Source organism: Seriola lalandi, unplaced genomic scaffold, assembly GCF_002814215.2.
Source record: "Seriola lalandi dorsalis isolate HSWRI2012SDOR001 ecotype SW California unplaced genomic scaffold, Sedor1 jcf7180002054548, whole genome shotgun sequence".
Taxonomy (NCBI): domain Eukaryota; kingdom Metazoa; phylum Chordata; class Actinopteri; order Carangiformes; family Carangidae; genus Seriola; species Seriola lalandi.
In genome coordinates this window covers 412,317-433,010 of record NW_019525101.1, presented here as the reverse complement: position 1 = coordinate 433,010, position 20,694 = coordinate 412,317, and the positions used below count along the sequence as shown (strand labels likewise).

General features: G+C 42.5%; 1 protein-coding gene across 3 annotated transcripts in view; it reads left to right on the top strand.

Moving 5' to 3' along the window:
• Positions 1-20,694, top strand: part of reln (reelin) — a 91,249-nt gene that overhangs the window by 42,124 nt on the left and 28,431 nt on the right. For all 3 annotated transcript variants that reach the window (XM_087176340.1, XM_087176341.1, XM_087176342.1), the window contains exons 4-16: positions 4,223-4,293; positions 11,526-11,558; positions 11,695-11,773; positions 11,966-12,062; positions 13,580-13,631; positions 14,864-14,972; positions 15,448-15,688; positions 15,857-16,002; positions 18,214-18,365; positions 18,536-18,651; positions 19,289-19,497; positions 19,972-20,100; positions 20,204-20,313. In XM_087176340.1, the coding sequence (XP_087032466.1) occupies positions 4,223-4,293; positions 11,526-11,558; positions 11,695-11,773; positions 11,966-12,062; positions 13,580-13,631; positions 14,864-14,972; positions 15,448-15,688; positions 15,857-16,002; positions 18,214-18,365; positions 18,536-18,651; positions 19,289-19,497; positions 19,972-20,100; positions 20,204-20,313 (1,544 nt within the window). The remainder of the gene's footprint in view (positions 1-4,222; positions 4,294-11,525; positions 11,559-11,694; positions 11,774-11,965; positions 12,063-13,579; positions 13,632-14,863; positions 14,973-15,447; positions 15,689-15,856; positions 16,003-18,213; positions 18,366-18,535; positions 18,652-19,288; positions 19,498-19,971; positions 20,101-20,203; positions 20,314-20,694) is intronic.

Here is a 20,694-nt window from a genome sequence, read left to right as displayed (position 1 = left end):
ATACTCGTTGTCCCTGATTGCGATGCCATAACCACAGCTGGTCCTCACTGCCGAAGATAAATCAACCAATTAGGGTGTATTATTTTAAGGGCTTGGTCCAAATGCACCAAATCAGTGCTGGCGACTGGAACTGCACCCCACTGAAACTCCTCATATTAATCATGATTACCAACAGGCCTAGTGAGCTGGGAGAGAAAATGAGCTTTTAATTGGGATTTGAGGAGAATGGGAAGGGAGTGTCGTCTAACGAGGGAAGAAGAGCGAGGCAATGTGTGTGTCCTCTGCCCTCAGATGTAATAGTTTGTGGAGGGAGAGAAAATCATTTTTTTCTGGCCTTTTGGAAAAAAAAGAAACTCTTACAAAAGTTTGTTTGTGTGGTCAGTATTCAGTGCATAGTCCTGTCTTTAAGATTGCAGTAGCTATGTTTAACTGCATGTATATGGCTTTAGGGTAAATCAGCTGTCAGGGTTCCCCACTGTGTGTGTGTGTGTGTGTGTGTGTGTGTGTGTGTGTGTGTGTGTGTGTGTGTGTGTGTGTGTGGATTCCTGCCTTTTCTTGTATGCCTCGCTATTTGACAGCAGATTGTGGACTTTGAAGACAAGGCCATCTAACCCCCATCTCTATTTCCTCTGACCAAATCCCAACTCTCCCTTCCCCCCCAATTCATCCATCTCTCTCTCTCAATCCCCCTCTTTTTCTCCATCTTCCTCAATCCTTCTCTCTTCCCCATCTCTCAGATTTGCACCCCAGACTAATGAGAGGGGAGAGGATGACACAAGATGAATGATCCCTCGTTTGAATCAGAGGAGAGAGAAAGGAGGAAAAAAAAAAAACACCAACACATTTAGGTCCTTAATTGCTTTTTCCCCCCCAAAGAAAGTCAAATTAACATTTAGATGTTCAATAAATGTTTTGTGTGTATCCACGCTGTTCTGGGTGCGCACGCGTGTGTGTGTGTGTGCGAGTGTGTGTGTGTGTGTGTGTGTGTGTGTGTATGTATGTATGTATGTATGTGTGTGCGTGCGTGTGTGCGTGGCTCCCAGAGTGGAGATGGTAATGAGAGACACACGCTGAGGAGCCACTGGAGTGTGACGGCAGGACAGACGCTGGCGTCGCGCTGCGCCGATCACACACTCTCCAGCTCAGACTAAATGCCCTCTCCTGGCTACTGTTTTAATGACATACACGTTATTAAGTCGCACACTATCAGACCACTCACTCATACACAAAATTTCAAGGGAATAGCACTGAATTTCCCTCTGAATTTATCTCATCTGACATTTGTTTTGCCTTTGTATTTATTGAAGGTGAAGAAAACAACATCATTAGAAACAGACAAATACTTGTCTCGAATTTTCAAAGACACCTCTGTGTAATTACTCAAGTACTTTATTTATGTCCTATTTTGAGGCTTGTACTTGAGTTTTCCCATTTTATGTTATTTCATACTTCTACTCCATTAAATTTCAGAGGCAAATATTGAACTCTTTACCCAACTACATTTATTGGACATTTGCTTTGCAGATTAATTAAGATTTTACCAACAAAATATATTATCAGTTTATAAAATATAGCGCATTGTTTCAGATTAAAGTAGTCAACAGTCTATAAAATAGTTAAAACTAGCTACACCTCAATGAGTTACATTAAAATGCTTCCTGCATATTAATGCATCAGTAGAAATAATGAAAAAATATAATATACAGTATGATATGATATACCTTTGACACTGGTCATTCTGCTGTATAATAAGTACCTTTACTTTTGATACTTTTCACGTTGTGTTGATGTAAAAAGCTCTTTCCTCCAACTCAGCTTCCTGGATTATATTTCACTGTCTCACCGGTGTGTGTATAAGATGTGTGTGAGGTCAAATTTGCTACTTGATAGAGCCCCCTGTCCCCCGTCACTTAACAGAATCTGCTTAGTGAACTTGACTTGAGACTGTGTTTAGTAAATATTTAACGGCCTTGTTCCTACATCCCCACCCGCTGTTCGTTACGCACCATCTTTTATTCATAAATACCAAACTCAAATTAGTTTTCGCCCAATTCTGAAATATGAGTGTAATTATGTATGTTTTCTCCTCAGCTCTGCACATGCACTGGAGCTATTTACTAATTAATGAGGGGCCTATTCATTATTCATGAGCTGAGATGAACGTGTAAATGCCTTGGCACCCATAAAAAGGCCTGAGTCTGCATGGTGGGCCAGAGTAGGGCAGAGTTTGGGAGGTGCAAGGCAAAATCCACATGGGGTGGCAGAGAACGAAAGAGACATGAAGAAGCAGGAGAAGGAGAGAGAGTGTAAAATGGATATGGGGCTCACGGACTCAGATACCTACTATATTCTGTATTTTTAATCCTCCTCTCCTCCTCTCAGTCTGTGTAATGTACAGTGTGTTGACCGGGTGTGGCTCAGCACACTGTCTGGATGTTTCCCATTGAAGTTGACATAGAGTGAAGTTGAAATCACAGTGAGGTTATCCAGAGCTCTATTTGTTTCACTTAGATAATAGAAATGTTGTGTCATGCCTTTGGATCCTGGGAATACCCTGAACACTGAGACAACAGTGTAAGGAACCCAAGTGTGTCCTTACATGGCAGAGACCTCTTATTTCCACAAGTGCCCCTTGAAGGGACTTTCTCACTGTATGTGGGTGGCACACATAGTTTGCCATAGCTGTGCCAGTGTGTGTTTCAGTCTGAGTTCCCTCAGATTTGCAAGCCACTGATGATATGATATCAAAGCCAAATTACAACATTAAATTGTTGTCTGAGTGCCAGACAGATGAGACAAGACTCCAACTGCTCTACTCTCCTTGATCGACACACAGTAATACTTCAAGCAGCCAATGAGGAAACACGTCATGGCTGTGATATTTATCCTCTTTATGTTTTTGACCTAAGTCCCACTCCAACCGTTTTCCCTCTGTGTATTCTGTGGGGAAAACGCTGATTATACTGGAGGAGTGGTGCAATACAGCTTTTACGATCCAACTAAAACTGTTGTGCCATCTTCTCTTGCCACCTTCATAGGGCCACTACTATACAGACCATTTTGCTGCTGCCACTAACTGGAATGAGCTACAAAGGGCTCTAAAACTTTACCATTTTTTTCCAATAACTCATTTCAAGGACTCTCTGAAAATTGCAGCCTCCAAACACAGTAATCTTTCCACCTCAGTCTCTCTCCTGTTTCTTTTATTTTTCACTCTGTTTTTACATGAACATTATAACAGCAACTGTTTTATTTTAGTTTTTATGCTTATTGTCACTAGTAGTTGTAGCAGCAGTGTTATTATTGTTGTTGGTATTGTTGGAAGAGATGACATTCCTGTACTCAAGCAGCTTCTTTCAATATGCGTATTTCCCACTATCATTATGATATTGCAAATGAGAGTGGATCTCTTTCTGCATGGCTCCAGCACAGTAGCGCACGTCTCAGTATCTGTGTAAAAGATCCCGCTGCACTCCGAGCCATTTCACCCTCTTAGATTTTTAAACATCTCTCCGTTTTCAAATGAATAATGCATTTCGTGGCCACCGGAAGGAATTCATATTACATTCTATACATACACGGTAGCACGCAACATACAGTTACATTTACACTGGCATGCACGAATGCAGTATGGTAGAGCAGGGAACTGATGATACTGGAAGATATATGATAACCCACAGTATTTTATACTGTATGAGCACAAACGTTTTGCTATGTCATTGATACAGTAACGTGAATAAGGAAATATCCCAGTCAATATGTGGATAATAACATTACAATTATCCTTTTAGTCAGAGAAAATGCAGTCATAGAAACAAGCCCTCCAACTTTGCTCACCAGATAAGATAATAAGCCAGTGCATGTGTAGTCAGCTTAGCTCACTGTTACTTTCAGTTTTGTCATGTCTGTCATTCACATGTAAATATTATTCTATCCCACATAGCCTCTGAGAAGTTAGTTTATTAAAATTTCCATTTTGACAGGGCTCTGAGGATATTCCTTTTTGTTTTCACCCCAAAGTCACATCATAATGAACCTCAGAAAATGTCTGCGTTCATGTAGGATGCTAGAGCACATTTTGGTTTAGTGGGAAATGATGCCATGCTGTATTAATCTTCATATATTAAGGACAGACTAGTTAACTTTCCTAGTAGTGTTGATTGTGTTAATGCTCCTTCTCTCTTTGTCTTTCTCTCCTGATTTCTCTCTTTCTTTCTCTCAGTGCCACAGCAACACATCGAGGACAGATTATTTTCAAGGATGCTCTGGCCCAGCAGCTCTGTGAGCAAGGAGGTGAGTAGCAGGGATGACAAACATATTCCCCTCTTCCCCCTCTATGACACAAACATGTGAATATATTGCACTTACAGGCAGATATACCTGCACAGATACATATATGTTCAAGCGCACATGTGCACCAACAAATATGCTAACCCTCCCCCTTCTATCCTCCTATTACTGTCCATCATATGCACAGATAGTCAGAATATGGATGACACAATATGGTTGATATGCTGCTTCTTCATGACAGTGGCATTGCAGCACGTCTTGGCTCTCCCTAATGATGCGCCAGAGCCAGAGATATTTGGATGTCCTATATTGCCAGCTTAATTTCAGCTTATGCTAAACTCAGCTTTTTCCCCCCTCTCTCTGTCGGAGATTTACGCTTTATGGCCAACACTTCTTACATCCACTTTCTGTGACAGCCTTAAGTAGCTATTGACAGACAGTGCAGTCCCACTCTGCATGCTGAGTGTGTATAATTGCTTGTTTACAGGAAAGAAGCCTCCTCCTCACTCAAGAACTCCTCCTTGTGTATCAAATTTGACTTTAATGCTAAAAGTGGAGAAGTACACTAGCTGCTGCTGGCTTTTTTTTTCTCAAGGTTTTCTGTTTCAAGGTAAAAACAACAATATTTGAGCTTTAAAATATACTTAATCTTTACTAGAAAAAAAAAAAGTAGTCACTGTGCCCAGCCTCTGAGGACTCTTTATTACAAATATGTCCCCTAGCAGGTCATTGGAGACACTGCAGACGATTGTAGCACATGCCAGGCAGAGTGCTCAACTTGATGGCTCCATGCCACTTGGAAAAGATGGGGCACAGAGCCCTCAGTCAGGCCTGGAAGAGTGACAGAGAGTTAGCTACAAGGCTTCTCTCCTCTGTCTCCTTGCCCGAGAGCTCATCCTCTCACCACCACTGACACACTGCCCGAGTCTCCTCCCTCTGCACATGAAATGTCTGCAGCCAACAACAGTCACTTAGTTGTTCATTGCCAAGGCCCTGCAATATCACACTAACACACAACTACTCACAGCAGACAAGCTGGAAAGTAAAGATTTAGACCCTACGATGCCTTGGAGGATATAAGTTGTGAATGGGAGCGGGCAGAGAAACTAGTAGTGAGGTAATGTAAAATATAAAATCTGTAGTGAACAAGTGAAAGTACAGGTATGAGGGATAGACAGTGGTCACAGTGATAAAGGATACATAGTAGAGATAGCTGAGGAATGTAGAGCTATAAATTACCGGTGTCAGTAAAGACAGTTTCATTGTCTCATTGGTGAAGGAGAGATGTGAGGACAGAGGGAAAAAATAGGTGGGCTGAAGAGATAGTGTTAATGAGAAACTTGAAGGTCATAAATTGCAGGTGATTTGAGTGTTGGGTAGAGGTGATGTGGTAATTACACATCATTACCAAAAAAAAAAAAAGTGGGCAAAGAGTAGATGTGAACGGATGGCCGACCTTGTTGTAGGCTAATTCCTTTGACGGCCAATAACGCAACACTCTTTCTGTTGCCGAACTACGCCAGAAAATCTGAATTACAAATGAGAAATGAACATGCCGCAGGCAACAGAAGGCAAAAGGAGACTGAGGAGAGATGATAGAAAAGGAAGGAACAGAAACAGAAATGAGTGTGATCGCTTCTGGTCTCTTGTGGATTTTCCAATAAGCACAATTTTTCTCCACTATGCTGATCTGACTCACCGTTGTCAGTTCCTCTTCCTCTTTCCAAACCAGAACATGCAACTTCAAAAAAGCTGTGCAAATTTAAAAAATATCATGAAACTGGACTGTGCAAGACTCCTGACATAAAAATGAAACTTGAGAATTTCTTTGACATTAAACAAACTGTGCTGTGGTGCAACCACTGTATTACTATGTAAAGAAGTGTGAAGCAGAAACCATCTCAGTAAAAAATCGTAAAATGAAAAACCATCCATGAATTACATTTATTGTCTTAGTTCCCTCAACAAAGGCAGACTTACCAGTGGGTGAGGCTGAGGCCTGTCGACGATTCCTTTCCAGCAGGATCAAATAGGCTACAGTCCCAAATTCAGCTGCAGAGTGGCAAAGAGAGTGCAAGCTGCTCTGAGCAAAGTTACTTCAAATCTAGGCATTAACATTCAAAGTGGAATAAAAGATACAGGGCCAGCTCAAGCCACTTCAGAAGTTCATATGCTTAAGACTCAAGCTTTGAAGAGCTAGAGAAATGAAAGCTATCTAAAGCAGGGTTATGATCCACGGAGGAGAGGGAAGGAAGAAGGAAAAGAGAAAGGAAGGGATGGAGGGAGAGAAACAGCGGGCAGGCTGCTCGAATAAGAAGGCAATCAGGGCTGATCAGCCAGGGTGAAGACTTTAAGAACAGATGGACAGATTAGCCAAGGAGTTAGAAAAAGAAGGTAACATTGGGGTGTGAATTTGAGCTTAGAATGATAAGGAGGTGGAAGGAGACAGAAATCATTCAGTTAAATTCTAATGTAAATAAGAGATTTAAGGATAAAGAAAGAAGAGGCAAGATATAAGTCTTGAACTCGCTGTGGAAAATCTGGCATGTAGCACTTTGCTTCTCAGTAACAGAAAGCCTCTCTACAAGTTCACAGAGACAGGTGTTTGCTTCTAATATTTCCACTCCGGTGCCCCTAAAATCCTGCTGAGGCAGAAGCACAGGCTGGATTTGTGTGTTTGTGGTTTTATGTGTGTACATGTGTGTCTAGCAGTGTAGGAACCAGGGATGCCTGGTTCCAGACACACGGCTCCCCCCTGAGCGCTCACAGTTGTTTTCTGCTGGGCCAGCACACTTCTCCACCCATCCCTTCATTCTACCTCCAATTCACCCATCCAGCTTCCCTTCCAGTTTGCTTTGATCTATACCCCATTTACTTCAACCCACAACCAGCACAGAAAATCCCCATATTTTGTTGATATTTGTGGATTCAGAAGACAAAACTAATGGTATTCTGACAAATACTCCTGCAACTGAACGAAATCTACAGCACAACGGAGTAGATCGTGACACCAATCAGCAAGCACATTGCCAGATTGTTTGGAAAGGCTCCTAGAGATGCTTTAAAGCATGACACAGCGAAATGCTAAGTACCGCCACTGTTTTAAATGATTGCAAGTATAAGAACAGACAGGCATGAGGATGAAACAGAAGTAAATTTCTGCTCCGCCTGAGCAACCATAAAAAGACTTAATGAGCCCAGATGAGACAAGTCAAGTTCGGAGATAAGGAGACGTATCGGTTGGTTAGGAAAGGGTGCTCAGTGCTAAAGGGTGGAGTGGTTGTGGGTGTTGAATGGCGCTGCAGGCCGTCCATCAGCTCTATCTCCTGACAGCAGGGCCAGCAGCCCCTGCTTTCTGCCCAGCATCGCCAGGTCCCCTCATTTCCAGCAAGGGAATAAATCAGGTCTTTATGGGCCTGGCCGAGTGCACTGCACCCCAGATGGATTATTAAAGGGACATATAACTCAAAGAGGCCACTGCTCCCTGAGGGACGCCTGATCACAGCGCAACAGAGGAGAGACGGGTGGCCTCCACTCTCCCACCTCCACGCCACCCACCCAGTCTGCCAGCCAGCCTGCTTCTCTAGCTGAACGCCAGCACGCCTGCCATCCCTCATCACTCACCGACAAGAAACCTTGAGACCTCAGTCGTCTATATCTCTTCCCCTCTTGCATCCTGACCGTCTCCTCTAGCCCTGTTTTCTCCTCTTTATTCCCGTCTCTCTGCCAGGTCTTCATTTCTGTTCTTCTGCTTTTAAGATTTTTTCTCTTTTGCTATTTGGTCAAATTTATATTTCAATGAAATTACTTATTCAACTTCAACAAGGAAGGGGTGATGATATGTGGTAGAATATGTGTTGTCTCTAACTAACGGCAGCCCGGAGATGAAGAAACAGACAGCCAAAACCTGTGCTCTAAATAAGCCTGTCCTCATGTTCTGAGACATTGGCTAGACTTGTTAATTCTCACTGCTGTGAATAGAAATATGTCTCGTCTTTACTTTTACCACCTTTAAAACACAACGAGGTAACAAATAAAACAAATGTAATATGGAAATCTGAAAATAATGGAGAATCCTACATCTGCACTGGGTTCCTCTCCTTCACCTGTGATTATTGTAATTATGCCAATTGAAGCCCTCACAAGGGCCCCGGTTTTCACTCAGTGGAGTGAAGTGGCTACAATCTGACCTTGGAGAACCTCATCTCTTTTTAGTCATTGTAGAAGAAAAAACAACAGCATCCTGCGTCCTGGTGAGTCAGTAATTGCAACCGTCAGTTAGACGGGAGCAACTCGACTTCAAACGCAGTTCATGTCGTCAAGGATGTGAATCAGACGAAGGGAAAAAGAGCAAATGAGAGGAGAACAAGGGAGATCGGAAGAGTGGGTACAGTTTACAGGGTGGGGAGAGACAGAGGAGAGAGAGGAGATTAGAGCTGGAAGATGGAGAGAAGAGGGGGAGAAGATTTAACATGACTTGTGCCCTGCGCTCTTTGTGCCGAGATGTCTGAGTCTGCCAAAGCTTATGCTCATTTAGTCTCCCTCGTATCACCCCAACCCTGCTCATCAGCACCCAAGTGATTTTAGCCCTAGTGTAGTTTACTGAGAACCCCTTCCTTTTTGTTGCTCCTGTATATGTGCGTGCATGTGTGTGTGTGTGTGTGTGTGTGTGTGCATAGCAGAAAAATAGCAAATAGGGTTGGGTCATCTGTGGAAGTGCAAAGCTGTCTGTGTGCATGTGTGTATTTCTTTGTGTGTGTGTGTGTGTGTGTGTGTGTGTGTGTGTGTGTGTGTGTGTGTGTGTGTGTGTCCCTGTATGCTTGTGAGTGTAAGCCCTGGCCAGGGAGATACAGGCATTAACAGAGATGAGCCGCTAATAGAGGAGGCAGTAATTGAAGTCTTTAAGAAAGTGAGAGGGGATTAATCCAAGTGAAATAAGCGCCACTGTCTGCTCCCGATGCGCAGAGGGTTAGGCAGAGAGAGACAGAATGGGTGCGGATGGAGGGGTGGGCAGCAGGGAGAGATTGTGATAGAGGGAAAGTGAGAGAGACAGCAGGAGAGTGCGATGAAGCATGGAGAAAGAAAACTGTAAATGAGGTCTTTTTGGAGGCTTGAAGGGATTATCCAACCAAAAAAAAAAAATCTTCCGGGCCTTTCTCCAGCCAAATGGCCTCACTAGAAAGACTGAGAGCGATTTAGAAGGGTTTGTTTAAGAGAGAGATGGGAGAAGACTGTAGAGAACAGAATATCAACCAGGCATTTATTGCTGCATGTGAGTTTGAGAAGGTGGATTACCAGGAATCGAGTTTTAGTACAAGCTCGTTTCAGGTTGAATTTGTCAGATGAACACATGCTCATGTAAACTGAGCATACAACTGTATGCTTTATTTTCTTTTTATTATAGCTTAATAAGAATAAACTGCAAGAATCATGAGAGAGTTACACATGCTGGGATTGATGTTTTGAATCAGCAAACATTGGAGGATTAGAGTGGGAGGAAGGGAGAGTGCAAGAGAGATGGAGAGGGAGGAAGACGGCCCTTTGATCTGCTTTTAATGGGCTTCATCGTCGAGCCTGCGCCACAGCCATGGAGTTGAGCGTCAGGGTCCACCAGAGCAGCAGCAACAGTCGCAGTCACTGAACCGTCCAGCTCTGTCACACAGGCCGCTAAGACTCCAACTTCAACAGTCAGCAAGAAACTTTACCACCAGTCTGTGAATAGTAAATCCATTTCTAAGAGCCCAGAATTTGGATCCAATGGGAAAAAACGAGGGCAGCTAATGAAATTGAAGCTTGAGCTCAAAGTATAGACATTTGCAGAGCCATTACGATAGTAAGAAACCTTTTTTCGATAATCCCTCCTCTCTTGATTCAGGTTCTGTTGTCTATGAGGAGGTTTTAGGTGGGCTCTCTCAAATGTAAGCCCCTCTCTTGGAAGAAATTTTAAAACTGCTGTAAGGTTTGAAAGAAAGTCTTCGGTAACTCTAAATGAAACTTTGGACTGTGTTATCTTAGTGTGTCTTATCAGGTGGGCAGGCTCATCCTGGATGGAGAATACTGTGGCAGATTATCCTTCTCTTCAGTCTGGAGTAAGGCTTTTCGTAAAACACCCCACCTACCAAAGCAGAGTAAAGAGGCTCAAAGGGACTGACGGGTGACATGTTCACTAAGGTCAAACCACTGTGCTGCTCAGCAGTGACTGATGGCAGAATAAGGTCCAACTTAAATTATGTAATAGGGAACATTGTGTAAATGTACAAGATAAAACAACAGTATACAAACTTCATTCTATTTAATGTTCTCAGTGGCCAGATCTGAAATATCACAACAAAGTTCAAGAGCCCGAGGATCACCTGATGCAACATTCTTTTTTCTTTTTTTGAGTGTAGTCCATTGCATCAGTCAGATGGTGCAATTTGTCACACCGTTCATGTTACCAATGTGTACCAGCTAATAAATTGTTTCTTCAAAACTAATCTATCAAAAATACCTCAGGTTGATTTATTACATCCTCAAGCTTACTTTTCTCTACTCCCTCCATATTTGGAAGCACAAAAACTTAATGGCAGGTTTCTAAAATGTGGATGCAGACTGTATTCTACAGAATGTTCTAAGTAATTTAACTAGAAAGTGAGGCCAGTGTTTTCTTTTTAATACCCATGTTTGATTAATTTAGTCTTAACACTCACTACCCCCCCTCCATTCACCTCCCTCCACTTCTCAGAGCTGTGTATCCCCTGGGAGAGATTGATGGTTGAGTGTGTTAGCTAGGCAGTGGCCACAGATTACAGCACACAAGCGCCCGTGGGGAGGATGGCGGTTAATTGGCATTGAACCGTTAATCATGGCCGCCCAGTCTTTCATTACTGAAAGGAATTAACATCAGCAGCCAGGAGACTGCAGATGTGACCGGCCAGGACACAGGGAAAGTTTGTTTCATTCAGAGATGATTTGAGAATGGGACCATATCCCTGTAGTTACTGACTATATAGCACACTGCAAAGATATGAAAAGCCTCAGTAGTTTGTACATTTCCTTTTGTTCACATATTAACATGAATGTTCACACACTTCTCACACACACTTCTACAGCCCTCAATCTGCCCATAATCAGTAACAGCCTGTAAGTAAGACCCAGGTCTGGCATTAGGGCTGACACTGACATCAAACTATACCGGTACATTCAAGCATTCAAGATGTGACTGACAATTTCTACTCTCTTCTTCTCTGTTCCAGCTCCAACTGAGTCCCCATTGAGACCTAGCCTTGGTGAGTCAGCATTTCATTTCACGCTGTTAATTATTTCCTTTTAATGATATAATCACAAAGGTAATTACAGCATAAAAAGACCAGTTATCACACAGATTGTGCTAACTGCGAGCATATGGTGTATGTGTGTGAATAGTGGAGCTCCATGGTAAACATGCTGTGCTGCGTGACGACTTTGACTCCAACCTCCAAGGAGAGCTGGACCCCAGCATCTGGTAGGTAAAAAGGTTACAACTGTTCTTGTAATCTTAGGGTGCAATCCTCAGCACTGTCCCTTGATGCTTTTTGTTATAACTTCTAATAATCTCTTCTCTTCTCTTCTCTTCTCTTCTCTTCTCTTCTCTTCTCTCCTCTCCTCTCCTCTCCTCTCCTCTCCTCTCCTCTCCTCTCCTCTCCTCTCCTCTCAGGTCTGAGTGCAGTAACTGTGATGTGGGAGAGCAGTGTGGTGTACTGATGCATGGCAGAGCGGTCACTTTCTGTGAGCCCTTCGGAGAACGAGAGCTGGTAACTGCCACACTGCGACCACTGTACATTTTATAGCCCATTGACCATATGTTCAAACCAACCACTCAGTGGCCACAACCACAACTACAGCAAATTACTGTTTACTAGATGTAATCACACCTCTTCTGACCAAGGACGTGATGTCTGGTTGTGGTTTTGTTGCTCTCATGGTTTATATAGATTCCAAAATAAAATGAATAATACATTACTGTTGAACCAATATTACATTTTGAAATTTAGGACTGTATGTTTCATTTACATGGTGAAATATTAGTCAAAAATCCAAAACATACATGCTGACTTTGTCCAGCTTAAGATGTGTTGAAATCAAGGAACTGTGCTTCTTGCACATGTAGACAAGTAACTGTATGTGTTTTATGATTTCACAGATCTCTTTCTGTCATTTGCCAACTTTAACTCAATGGCGTTTATGAGTTTTTCACCAGCAGTTTTAGCCAAAACTAACTTTTCCCACTTGCTGCAGGAAACAGATGTTGATGAAAAGCAAGCGTGGTGCAATATTTAAAAGTGATAGGGAAACCAAAGGCAGCACACAGGACTGACTATCATATGATGATCCTGTTACAGTAAAGTACAGTAGTATCAGGATACTGCCTGACGTGCCCTGTGGCACACACACACACACACATCATGCAGACACACACACATACACTGATAACTGCTTATCAAACCTATACATGCCTTCTTTCTATCTTTATAAAGTTGATTTCAAACTGTTTATTCTGCTGTACGAGATGAAAGCCAGTCAACAACAGAGAAGTGTTTAGTGCCTCATGATTCTATTTACTTCTGTGATAAGCATTTGCTTTGTCTGTCACTGTTCCAAATGTTTGATGCCGCTGCCTGGCAGCTCTTCTGTCAAGTGCAACAAGCATGCACATCCAGAAACACAGAAATGTTTACACACAGATTTTCGCCAATACAACAGCAACAACAATCAGAACGCACATTCATGCACGCACAGTATATCTATGCTTTTCTCTCTCTCTCTCTCTCTCTCGCTCTCTCTCTCTCACTCACACTCACACACACACACACACACACACACACACACACACACACACACATATATATTGTCACAGACAAGCACACAGCAACAGATATAAAAAAGATTATCTACAGCCCATTAATGGTTTTATTCTATTGAGGAAAAATGCTCCACCAACTTGCCATTTAAAGAGTAACACCAGATGAAAATGTCGTACTACTGTCCAGTGGCTGATGTTCTGACCTTTCTACAGTGATGTCTCCAGAAAGTTTGAAAACACTTGACATCATTGTTAGATGTGGTTACAGTTGCAACAGAAAAAAATATATCAGCCATAAAACGCCAGTGAATAAACACTGTTCAGCTTGTTGTTACATTAACAACACGTAACTACTTTAGTGCATCAAATCACAGTGGACATTCTTCATTAGCTGATATTGCTTCACAACTTAAACTAGATTGATTATTTATTGGTGACATCCTAAACTGCCTTGTGTATTTTCCCCAGACCACTGTTCCTCTCAACACCAGCACAGCCTCAGTCCTGCAGTTTGCTCTGGGTGAGTATTAAATCTCCACATGCAATGCAAACAATAACTGCATTAAGGCAGATTTTGTATAACAGACTCATGTATGAGAAGTTTTTTACCCTGTTAAAATATCTTAGCCCTGCGTGCAACTGTCTTCGCCAGCCAGCACAACAGATGCCTTTGTCATCCTCTTGAAACAAGCATCTTTTGCCCTGTTATATGTCAGTAAACCAACTGGTGGACAGGATGTTTCTGTGTTTCATACTCTCTCTCTCTCTAGCTCTCTCTCTCTGTCTCTGTCTTTCTCCTCTCTCCCCTCTCCTCCTATCACAATAATAAATGATTTACAGTATTCTGGAAAGACACCCAGAAGGCCATGGCAGAGTTTTTAGAGGTGTTGTATTTTTCATGTCCATTACATGCATCTGCCAGTTCTCATGGGAACGTGACTGGGTGGAAACAGGAGTACATACCGTATCAACAACCCCTCTCGCCTTCGCCCCTCTCCTGTATTTCTCTTTCCCTCTCTCGTTCTGTCTGGCTGCGCTTTGCAGGTCATTAATATGAGTTTGTGTTGCAGTAGTGTTGTGTATGGAGCAGTTCAGTAGAGCAGTACAATGAAGTGGTGGTAGGTTAATGCACGGATGTATTCAGTGGGGATGGAGCATCACGGCAGGACACCGACGAAACACACTGTGAGGCAGTGTGGGAGGAAGGGGGGGGGCAGGGGAGGAGAGAGTAAAGGTGGGGACATGGGGGCTTGCCTGCTTCCTCCATTAGCAACCTTTGACCCCGCCTGCTCCCATAGCACCCACACAAACCCACATATTTAAAGTGCAACCTCTTCACATGGCCAAGAATATTCACACACATACAGAGATGCACCAACAGTATTTAGCTGCAGCTGACTGTACAGTCTCTAGTCCTACATCAGCACTTCTCCCCTGATCACCTCTGCTCAACCCCTTCCATATCGACTCCTACTTCTACTTCTCTCAGCCCTGTTAAGCTGCTGATCACTTAGTTCCACTATGACACCATTTAGATACAATTTTCCACTTGGCTAAGGGAGGGAATGTGGGGGCCATTAGTCAGAAGAAGCCACCATGCTGTGCCTGGCTGCTCCTTGGGGCATATAAAGGATTATTGCCCTGCTGATGAAATTCAGTTGATGAAAAAAGGAAACTAGCTGACATATTATTAAGCTGTCGTAGCAGTCATATACTGTAAGTCTGTCCTCTATGTGTGTTTTTATTCTCCAGGTTCAGGCTCCTGCCGGTTCAGTTACTCAGACCCCAACATCACTGTGTCATACAGCCTAAGTGGTAACGCCAACACCTCAGATGACTGGATCACACTGGAGAAGATCAGGTCTCTCTCTCCTCGTCTTCCTTATCCATCGCACAGTCGTTCCATCTGTTATGAACACCCATCCTCTCTTTTTTTCCCTCATTCACACCTCCCCCTCTCAATTTGTCATTCCTCTCCTGTTTGTGTCTGGATGATCCCCCGTTTTTCATCCCTCTATCCCTGCCTCTCTCTGCTTTGTCAGCTCTGACAGACGCATAATGTGCTGATACTTTCTTCTAACTATAATATTTGGCTGTTTCTTAGTGCATGTTATGTTTTCCTATAAACACAGAAACCAACTCATAGAGTGTGACATATTGCCAAACCTGGTGTTCTCTCTCAGTTTCACTCCATCATGAAGGAATGTAGCGCCTCTCCATATTTGACTATTTCAGTCTCATTTTAATGATTGATGATAATGATCATTTTCATGTTAATACAGCCACCACTTACACACTGACCAAGACTCTCTTTTGTTTTTATTTCTCTCTCCTAGAGCCCCTACCAACAGCAGCACCGTCATCCACCTTCTTCCCCTGCCACATCACTCCAAGGCTGATGGTGTTCGTATCCGCTGGTCTCAGGAGGCCCCCCAAGGCCCCGAAGGCTATGAGTCCTGCTGGGGGCTGGACAATGTGCTGCTGGTGAATGCTGCTCACAGAGCCCCGCTCATGGAGGACAATTTGGACCCCCCAGACACAGCTAACTGGCTCTTCTTCCCTGGAGCTACCATTAAGGTAGCACTGTGGTTAGAAATGTGGTAGAAAGCCCAATAAACTGTTATATGAATGAGAAGTGGAATGGATGTTTTAAACCTGAGGGCAGAACTACAGCATTTGCTCATATTGATACAAATATTTATTTACATGAAACCATGTGTTAACGCCTGTGTTCTTACTGACCAGCATGCCTGTCAGTCCGAGGGCAATGCTCTGTATTTCCATGGCGGCGAGGGAGCTGGCCACAGCTTTGCCTCCACCAGAGACATTGATCTGCACAGGGAAGAGGGAAGGAGCTACTGGGAAGAAGACTTCGAGAGCCCACCATCAAAGTAAGTCAAGATAATGATCGCATTTAATCTCCCGCCGAGCTGCCTGAATCATCCGATTTACAGTGTCAGTCAAAAGTGCTTCACAAGTGCACATTAAAATACATTGCCTTAAAAGTGCAACAAAACAATTTACAAGGGAAGATCAAACTATGCAATTAAATCTGAATATAATACAAACTGCAAAAACCACTGGAGTAATACTATACAGTTTTTAAAAGCTTTTCAAAATGTGACACTGACTCAGCTGACCTGACATCAAAGGGGAGTTCAGTCGATAGCAATTAAGCTAATATAATGTAATCTTAAACTAATCTAAAGCAAAATAAAGAAAAAAAAAAAGAAAAAAAGAATAATTAAAAAAATTAAAAAATGAACCTTAATGAATGCATGGTCAGTTTGGATGAAAAAGTTTAGCAGCGGGCTAAATATTTGCTGGGAAAAAGAGAGCTAATAGAGAGGGAGAATTTTGGTAGGATATCAGTGCCCTGATATTTCTCTCTGTGTTTACATATGCATGTTCTTTGACACCTGTCACTTGTCATATGTCAAGCACACGACATGCAGCGTGTTGAACAAGTTTCAGTCAAGCTTACACAGGTGAATGCCATGCCTCTGACTGCTACAAAGACAGCAGTCCATCTGTTCAGAGTGAGACGCACACACACGCAGGCAAACACACACACAAAGACACAGTACACAGCAGAAAGCAAGGAAACGCTGTGAAAAGCACTGCGAGAGGTAGAGAGAGATGATAGATAGTGTTGCTGCCAGAGAGTAATTAACAGGCCCCATGCACCTAGTCTGTCGGTACATTTTTCCATTAATGAGAAGGACCTCAAACAGGAGCGTGTTTCTACAGCCAGTCTGCACCCTCGCACCTTCCTGCAGCATGCCAGCATGCTAGCATGGCACACCGCATGCTTGCTCTCACCCTTCAGGTGTCACGGACTGACACATGTGTGAAGCAGGCAGGAAAAGTTTTTCTGGTGATGCCACACTCCACTGTGTCATTTAACCCAACACTGGCTGTGACAGAGACACACCAGCCTTTACACCACATGACAGAGAGTAGAGAGGAAGAGGGGGAAAGGAAAGGGGGAAGAAAGAGAATGAGGGAGGGGCAGAAGAATGCAGGAGAGGGCTGACACACTGAGCTAACTTCTGTCAGTGCTAATGAGGATCCTCTCTCCACTGAGCAGAAGTGTGTGTCTGCATGTGTGTGTGTGTGTGTGTGTGTGTGTGCGTGTGTGTGTGTGTGTGTGTGTGTGTGTGTGTGTGTTCTTCATGTGTAAGTCCTCTTTCAGGTGATTTATGCAGCACTCCTGGCATTGTATGTTTGTTGATCGGTAAGATGTGAATTATGGCAAATATTTCCTAACTTCAGTAATACCGTGATCTCCTGAGGGAGATGTTGCGTAAAAGAGGCAATCTGTATACATAAGTGTTGGTATCCTATAACTTGTGTTACCGTCTACTATTATTTCAATGAAGTCTCATTTGGAGATAATATTTGGCTGTGGTTAAGTGCTTAAAATTTACAATGAATGTAGCTCCTCTGCTTTGTGTTTGTTTAACTGTACATCATATATGCACACTAGATTGTTATTTACTTACTTTCTCTTAAAAATTAAATTAATTGTACTTTTAAACTACCATCTGACTGTGAAAAATATGCACTACTAATGAGTTATTGAAGAGTAATACATCATGTGGCATGAATGCTTGAGTTGCTTTTTGTGTAGAGTTATTAATGTTCTTGAAATACTGCCTAATTCCATTTTTATTTATGGGTTTATTTAACAGGGACAGTGCACGTTAATAAACATAGCTATAAATGCACCAAAGCTAGCCAAGGGGCCATTTCTGTCTGTTACAAAGCCACCTCAAAAACTCAATATGAGATTAAAATTCCAAAGTTACTGAGATCATTTACAGGCATGTGCAATAATAAAAAGAGAAGAGAGTAATGGTGGTTGGCAAATCATTCAGGACACCATTATCCTACATTTCAGGTATTATTAAATACCAGAGGCACATAATGATGAAGACATTTTTAATATTGGGCAATGATGAAAATGTACTGTGAGACAGTAAGTGATGTGGGAAATGAGCATAGAATACATTTACATCATAGATGTACATACATTTGAATGCATTTGAGAAACGTATTTTCTTTACTAAACCGACCCTCCCTGTCTGCTTTGTATCCAGCTGGGACATAGAGGGAGCTGTCTACGGGACCCAGTGTGGAGAGATTGAGTCGGGCTCAGCCCTAGTTTTTGAAAAGGAGGGCCGGAGGTGGGTGTGCACCCCCTACCTCGACACCACGTCTTATGGAAACCTCCGCTTCTACTTTACCATGGGTATGGAAATCCCCCATCCATCATATTTAGTCATTTATTTGGATTAAGAAAAAGTGAGCAACAGTAGCTTCACTTATAGTAGTACATTGCTGTGTGATGGTCTCTATTTTATGGTGCCCTCGTCATGTGTTTTACATTACATAAGCATAATGAGGTGTATTTGTGTTTAGGCGGTGGCAACTGTGATCCGGGAGAGTCCCATGAGAACGATGTAATTCTGTTTGGGAGGTCTCAAGGCAGGAGGGAACCTGTGACACTCGACACCCTTCCATACTCCTCTTACAGGGTGAGACATACGCACCATATTTACAAACCTTACAGTTAATTAACCTGAAGTGCCAGTAAACTGGTATCAATACAGTCACAATTTTGAATTTCTAGTGCAACTATCCTTCCAAATGAAATGTTCTAATTTTGTGTCAGCAGTGTCAGCATGTTCTGTTGGTAGGTTTTAGGTGTTTTACCAAGCCCTGTTTTTTGACAGCATGCTCTGGATCACAGCAGCAGTATTGTTCAGATTAGTAGAATTAATTACGAATCTAAATTTTGAAATAGCTTTTGATTGTGTCTGAAGTATGTTTGAACTTTTGAACAGTCACTCCATGATTCTGTTTCTTACTTGTTCCAGTATCTGTGAGGATGTCCTGCTTTTCTTCCTCTTATGTCATAGTAAACTGAATATTGTTTGGTTTTAAAAACAAATGAAGCAACTCAAATACATCATCTGGAACTTAGGGAAAATTGTGATTGTCGCTATTTTCTGACATTTTATAAACCAAACAATTAATCCAGTAATTAAGTAAATAATGAGCAGATCATAAATCATGAAATCATAAAAATGAAAAAATGATAGTTGCAGCTCTAATTAGCATCTTCACTCTGGTCTTATCTATTCATTCTAACATTCATTTCTCCTCTTTCAGACTCCTGCAGTGGTATCGGTGGCACTGCCCACTGAGCTGCAAACACCAGTCACCCAGTTCTGCCTGGAGCAGTGGTCACATGGGGGTGCCAAACGTCACGTATGGGCCGTGGACTTCATGCAGCTGCTCCCTGTTCTGCCTGGCACACACACACATGTTGCTCAGTTCTCCATCAACCTAGGCTGTGGCTCCTACCAGCCTGCCAACAGGTGTGACACACTTTAAAACTAGGTTAGGCAGTGTTTCTATGTGAAAATATGGCCACTTTTTTAGTGATAATCACAAAAATGGCCTGCAACAAAGGAGATCGCCACACCCCAAGTGAGACATCCTAGATTCACTCAGTTATTTTGGTTTTAAGAATGGTAAGTGTTACACACAAAAACTGAAGGGCATAATGCTTCAGAACTGCAGCATCTAGGGGAAGCTGAACTCGTTTGACCAAGGTATGTACCCGTAAGATGTCAAGTTTCAAGCAGCCATCTGAGTGCAGTTTTAATAAAAGAGTAGGAGAGGTAAAGGGACAGACATTACAACAGATTCTCAGAAGACATAATTAGAATCCTTTTTTTTTAACCTATTCTGAGTTTCGGGTAGTTCAGTGATTTTACACAGCTTTAGGGTGAAAATCATATTCTGTTATTAAGATGTGAGATAAGATGTTCTTTGTTCCTTTTCATTAGCGTCAGTCTGGAGTTCTCCACCAATCACGGTCGCACCTGGTCTCTGCTTCACACTGAGTGTCTGCCAGAGCTCTGTGCCGGACCCCATCTACCTCACAGCACCATCTACTCCTCTGACAACTACAGCGGGTATGAATAAGAAAGCACATTTGTATTTGTGTACACCGCTGTTTGTGTATCACTGTGAATGTACTGGGTGTTTATATTAACATACCTTGTTGCGCCTCTCCAGGTGGACAAGAATCTCTATCCCTCTTCCCAATGCTGCCCTGACAGAGACTACACGGTTTCGCTGGAAGCAGTCTGGCACTGGATCAGGCAACATGTGGGCCATAGACAATGGTTAGAACTATACATATTTCTAGGTTTTTATATTGTCCGAGGCTCAAGGTTTTTATTGTCACATATTCCAGTGCAGTTTACACACCAATGTGAAACTGTCAAATTCTAGAATTACAAATTACGCAATAACATAAGCAATAAATCACCATTGATCAACATCTTGATATCATCTTGATATCATCTTATACAAACTCTGGTGCAGTATTGATGCACAGTATAAGGTGCCAATAGAAATTACTGAAGGTTACATGTGTATAGCTGCACGAGGTTGGTTCACCATTGTCTCCCTTGTCCTTGTCCAGATGTAATATCTTCTGCCTGTAATATCTTTGCTGTTTATTCTAGTGAGATAATACAAACTGTATTTAGGGTCACAAAAAG